Source organism: Quercus lobata, chromosome 1, assembly GCF_001633185.2.
Source record: "Quercus lobata isolate SW786 chromosome 1, ValleyOak3.0 Primary Assembly, whole genome shotgun sequence".
Taxonomy (NCBI): Eukaryota; Viridiplantae; Streptophyta; class Magnoliopsida; order Fagales; family Fagaceae; genus Quercus; species Quercus lobata.
Window position 1 is genome coordinate 33,508,617 of NC_044904.1, and position 5,186 is coordinate 33,513,802.

A 5,186-nucleotide genomic window follows, 5' to 3' on the forward strand; every position below is an offset into this window, starting at 1 on the left:
TAGGTTAAAAAATAAATTTGGGGGCCATGTCCCCGGAGCTCAATATGGCTCCGTCCCAGGTGATAGAGGTTCCTGTTATGGCCATATAGTGCAGGGGGTACAAGTGGAAGCTTGCGCTTTTGGAGATATAACATTTTTGCTCATTCGGAGAGAATGAAATCACGTGGCTCATCATCACCAACAAGCAGAACAAGCCTTGTGCTGCGATGATATGGCTAAAGGAGGTTCCAAATTTTCTCTCTACATTTGTTAGTCATGATTCTCATCTATGTAATTGTTGTTTCTGTTTTTTTATTATGAATTATGAATGAAAGTTCAAGTTTGTCCTCAAAAATGTAAAGTGTTTGGAACACACATGCACAAGAGCGTGCCAATGCTAATTATAACTGAATTCAGGCAAGAATGTTTCTAATTAATCAAACCATTATCTCTACAACATTGCCCTTTGTTTAATTTAAGATTTAACGATAGAGGGCCAGAGGCTAAGAAGCCGGACACGTATATGGATATGGGTATAGCGTATAGGTATGACACGGCGACACGAGTACTTTCTGAAAAATTATAACATAACGGACACCGATATAACACAAATATGGCATCTGAAATGAAGTATCCGGCTGTCTGGGCTTCCCAAGCCAGAGGCATTCCCAATGTTGCTCTCCTTAGCAGCAAATCTTGTTGCCCTTCGTTTATAATTTTATTTTATTTTATTTTTTTAAATAACAAATTCAATTAACATTAGCTATCTGGTTGGTCTGGGTTATTTTCATTTGAGTTGGTGAATCCTGCTAATGGACCATGTATATCAGACCCATAAACATGACCCATCTTGGTACGCTTTGTTTCCAAGTACTTCTTGTTTTCCTCTGTAATTGGTGTCAACACAGGAACTCTCCCAATGACTGCCAAACCGTATCCCTTCAGACCAGTGAACTTGGCTGGATTGTTGGTCATTAGCCGCATTGTTTGAACTCCAACGTCTCTTAGAATCTGCTAGTATCAATTTTGGAAGGTTAGACTTTATGTTCATCTATCAAATTACAATAATAATTTGGAACAGCACGCAAAGTTAATGTAATTGTTCACATATTTTAGTAAGAATAAGAAAAACTTATGCACTATAAATAAGGAATGATGGCAAAAATAAAGGAAATTAAAGTGGATGTTGTAAAATTGTTTACATAGCCTTCTTTTTTGTATATTTTTTATGTGATATAGTTTAGTCTTCTTTTTTCTTTTAGCTAAACTGAAATCTTTTCTCACAAAGCTCACTCTCTGAACTGGCCGATTAATAATAGGGCCATAGGGGGATGTTTATTACACACTGGTACACACATTGTGTGTTTTCTTAATTCACAATTTCAGTTTTTGAAACATGCTGTGTGTTACATACTTTCCCTAATAATAGATTGGGATGTGTTTTCAGACTTATACACATTTATTAAGGCACATTACATTTTCATGCATTGTGAGTTGGTAGATTGACGCTGCTTTGGCCAGAATTCATAGTCTGCTATTAGTAATTTAGTACTTAAAAGTATTCTGAAAAAACTACACAAACTCCTCCGATATGCTATGCTTGGATGCAGGGTCAACTGGTTAGAAGCATGTTGGTGGTTTAGGATTTTGCAATAATTGTTAGTTTATCATTTATTCTAATAGTTTCAAAAATAATGTTCTCACATTTGTTAGGATTTGGGGTGAAAAGGTTTTAGTATAGATAACTGTTTTTACATGAATGTTTGTGCAAGGAGGTCTATGCATCCTATCTTTCTTATCTTTTCTTTAATTTTCTGTGAGAAATCTATCTTGAATGATATTTAGCTAGAAGAAAAGCTTTATCATACAGACCTGGGCACCAATCCCGTACTCACGTGCATCAACAGCTAACCCAAGTTCTATATTGGCCTGGACTGTGTCATGACCTTGATCCTGCAAATTATACGCCCGAAGCTTGTGACCTAAGCCTATTCCTCTGCCTTCATGACCTCGAAGGTAAACAACAACTCCTCTACCAGCTTGTTCTATTAACTTCATTGCCAAATCCAACTGGTTGCCACAATCACACCTAGCTGACCCAAGTATATCCCCGGTTAAACACTCTGAGTGAACTCTTACTAGAACATCTTGTCCATGGCCAATGTTTCCCTGTCAATGTTTGAAGCAAATGTGAGTAAGCAGAAAATGAAGCAACTACCATTATTATTAGATAAACCAAATCACCTTATTGTATAAGGACCACTTTTACCTTCACAATCGCTATATGTTCTGTTCCATCTAGCTTTGAGCGATAGCAGTATGCCTGAAATAGACCCCATTTAGTGGGCAGACGTGAAATAGCAGTTCTTTCAACCAAATTTTCCCTCTTTCTCCTGTACCTACAAGCATAATTCACAATCATTTACTAATGCATAATATAGTCATTGGTGTCTCCCCCCTTTGAAAATGAATAACCAGATGAATGAAAGAGAAGGCATAACTTATGATGACAAGTGAAGTAGTGTGCTCTGAACTGGGAAATGTTGTGTCATTGAACAATTAAATAGTATATGTTTGTGTTTTATTGAACAGTAAAAAGCACTAGGCTAGGGCATTACACTAACTTTTGAACTAAAAATGAGGGGGTCAACCATATATGAATATCTTATATTAGTCACACTTTTGTTCATGATTAAAGCCACTGCTGAAGTAATTATGCAGACAGGGGTTGCACCTACTTTTTAGGTAGGCACATAACATTTAGAAAGAAAGTTAATTTTGAACATATATGTATATTACCTATTAATTCAGCTTGACCTTATTTAATTAATTTTCTATTATTCTGTGGGAATACATACGAAAGGGGCCACTGAAAAATCTTCTAAACAACATTGACCAGAAGATTTGATCTTCTTCACTCAATCAATGCATCAGTGTGTAACTTACCTAATCAAATCAGTTATTGACACAATTGGAATGTTGTGCTCCAATGCCAACTTTCTTAAACCAGGCAAGGATGCCATTGAACCATCATCTGCGTCAACAATAGCTGAAAGAACAGAAACTGGCCTCAAGCCAGCCAGTGAAACCAAATCTACAGAAGCCTCCGTGTGACCGGCTCTCCTAAGAACCCCTCCATTCCTGTACTTAAGAGGAAACACATGGCCTGGCCTTCGGAAGTCTTCTGGCTTTGACTCAAGAGATGAGAGAGCAAGAACTGTCTTTGCCCTGTCTGAAGCTGATACTCCAGTAGAAGTGCCAGTCTTTGCATCCTATGCAGGCAAACAAGACATGTTGAGATACCTGAGTTTGCCTGTTGCAAATCTTCAATCTATAACAATATTTATACAAGTCCAAAGAAGTTAGAAAAGCCTAGACAATACCACTGTGATTGTGAAAGTGGGGGCTGAAGAATCCTCATCCTCAGTTTCCGGTGACATTAGAGGAAGCTTCAGTCTTTGAAGATCCTCATCTTTCATTCCTACCGAAACAATTCCTGATCCATGCTTGACCATAAATGCCACGTCCATTGGACTCGTAAGAGATGCTGCCATGACAAGGTTTCCTTCAATATCTCCATTTTCATCATCTACAACAATCACAAACTAAGAAATTTGCAATGGAGGTTAACATTAAATTTCACCAAGATTAAAGTTTTATAAAGAAAACTACTTCCCCCCTCTCCTCCCCCCCCCCCCCCCCCTCTAAATAAAATGAATACATTCATGAAGCAGCCAAATTCTAAATTATCACAAACTATATATTTGTCACTTCCAATAAGTGTTAGAATGATGGTTAAATTATTAAATTTACTATTTTCTAATAGCTGAAACTTTTGAGACTATTATTAGTTTATCATGATGATATCAAAGCTGGTGGAATGTTGCTTTCAGGACAAGTGGTAGTTTATCAAAAGAATAGATTAACAATGGAAATTACCAACCTTTCCTTGGCGTAGTGTATTAAGTGCCTGCTCAATTGAAAAGTACCCCTCAGATGGGCAGTCAGGGTCACCCTCAGCGTCGCTGACAAAGAAATCAATGGTTTCCGGAGTAATTTTAGCATCTAGAGTCCCAAATGGCGCTGAAGCCAACTCATCATCAAAGGCCCCCAACACACACCCATTTTCACTCCCCTTCAAAGAACTATCATCAAACAGATTTTTAGCTCCAATTCCAGGCACCCCGGCAGCCCAACAGGGACGATTCAACAACCTGTGCTTGTATAGGCAAATTCCAGCTCTCTGAAAAGCCACCAAAGATGGGTGCCAACTACAACAACACCACCGTTAATTGTAACATCCTGTTTATTATTTAACTTGAACACAATAGAGACAGAGAGAACTAACCTTGAGCTGGTGAAGATGTGAGAAAACAAGGGATGAGTAAACAAAGCAGAATCCATGGATTTGAGTTTGAGTCTGAGATGCTTCGCAAAATTTTAAGAACGGCTAGCTTTTTTAAACGTACATTCTACGTGTTCTTTTTGGCTGCACAGTTTGCATGTTACGTGCCAAATGAAGGAACAAAAGCCCACCTCTGGTTCTGGATGTGTTTGTAAACTAATTCGTTATCCAAAAGTTTAAATTATTTGAAAATGTACGAAGTTTCTCTGCCACATGCTATTCATATATTAATAACCATGACAGCGATACTTCGATGTGTACAAGAGCGTGCCAATGTTATTTTGGACTGAATTCACAGGCAAAGAATGCTTTCTGTATGGTACACTTCGAAAGTTTAAAGTCCTTAACCCCACCAAACTATCATCTCACACCTCCACTATTTCACATATGAGATATAAATATTTCCACATCAATTATGAATATATATGTAAAATTGTGGATGCGAACGTTTGTGAAACAATATTTTTCCTTGACATCAAATATAGTTGTCTTTATTATTTATTTATTTATTTCAATCTTTTCTTGCTAACCTAAGATAGTATAAATAAGAATAACCTATCATATTGTATAAAATTACATTTTACCTTGTTTGTGTACTCTTGTATATATGAAAAACTCAAGATAAATTGGAGAGATGAGCATCAATTGATGAATATTTTTAGAATTATTAGTGTTGGCTAATTCCGTGTCAAAAAATTCAATTATAAATTGCAAATTTTCTGTATTTGAATTTCTACATTATAGTAATTATAGTGAGTCCAAAGGATCAAGTTAGAAGCAAAAAGTTTAAGTTACAGCAGCA

General features: G+C 36.9%; 1 protein-coding gene across 1 annotated transcript; it reads right to left on the bottom strand.

Annotated features, from left to right (window-relative positions):
* Window positions 1-356: 356 nt before the first annotated feature.
* Window positions 357-4,551, bottom strand: LOC115987918 (monofunctional riboflavin biosynthesis protein RIBA 3, chloroplastic). The gene is made up of 7 exons (XM_031111531.1): window positions 4,328-4,551; window positions 3,923-4,250; window positions 3,363-3,584; window positions 2,926-3,251; window positions 2,249-2,378; window positions 1,852-2,148; window positions 357-990 (listed from the first exon to the last, which is right to left on the bottom strand). The coding sequence occupies exons 1-7, from the start codon at window positions 4,381-4,383 to the stop codon at window positions 739-741; spliced, it is 1,611 nt and encodes a 536-aa protein (XP_030967391.1). The 5' UTR covers window positions 4,384-4,551; the 3' UTR covers window positions 357-738.
* Between the last annotated feature and the right edge of the window lie 635 nt (window positions 4,552-5,186).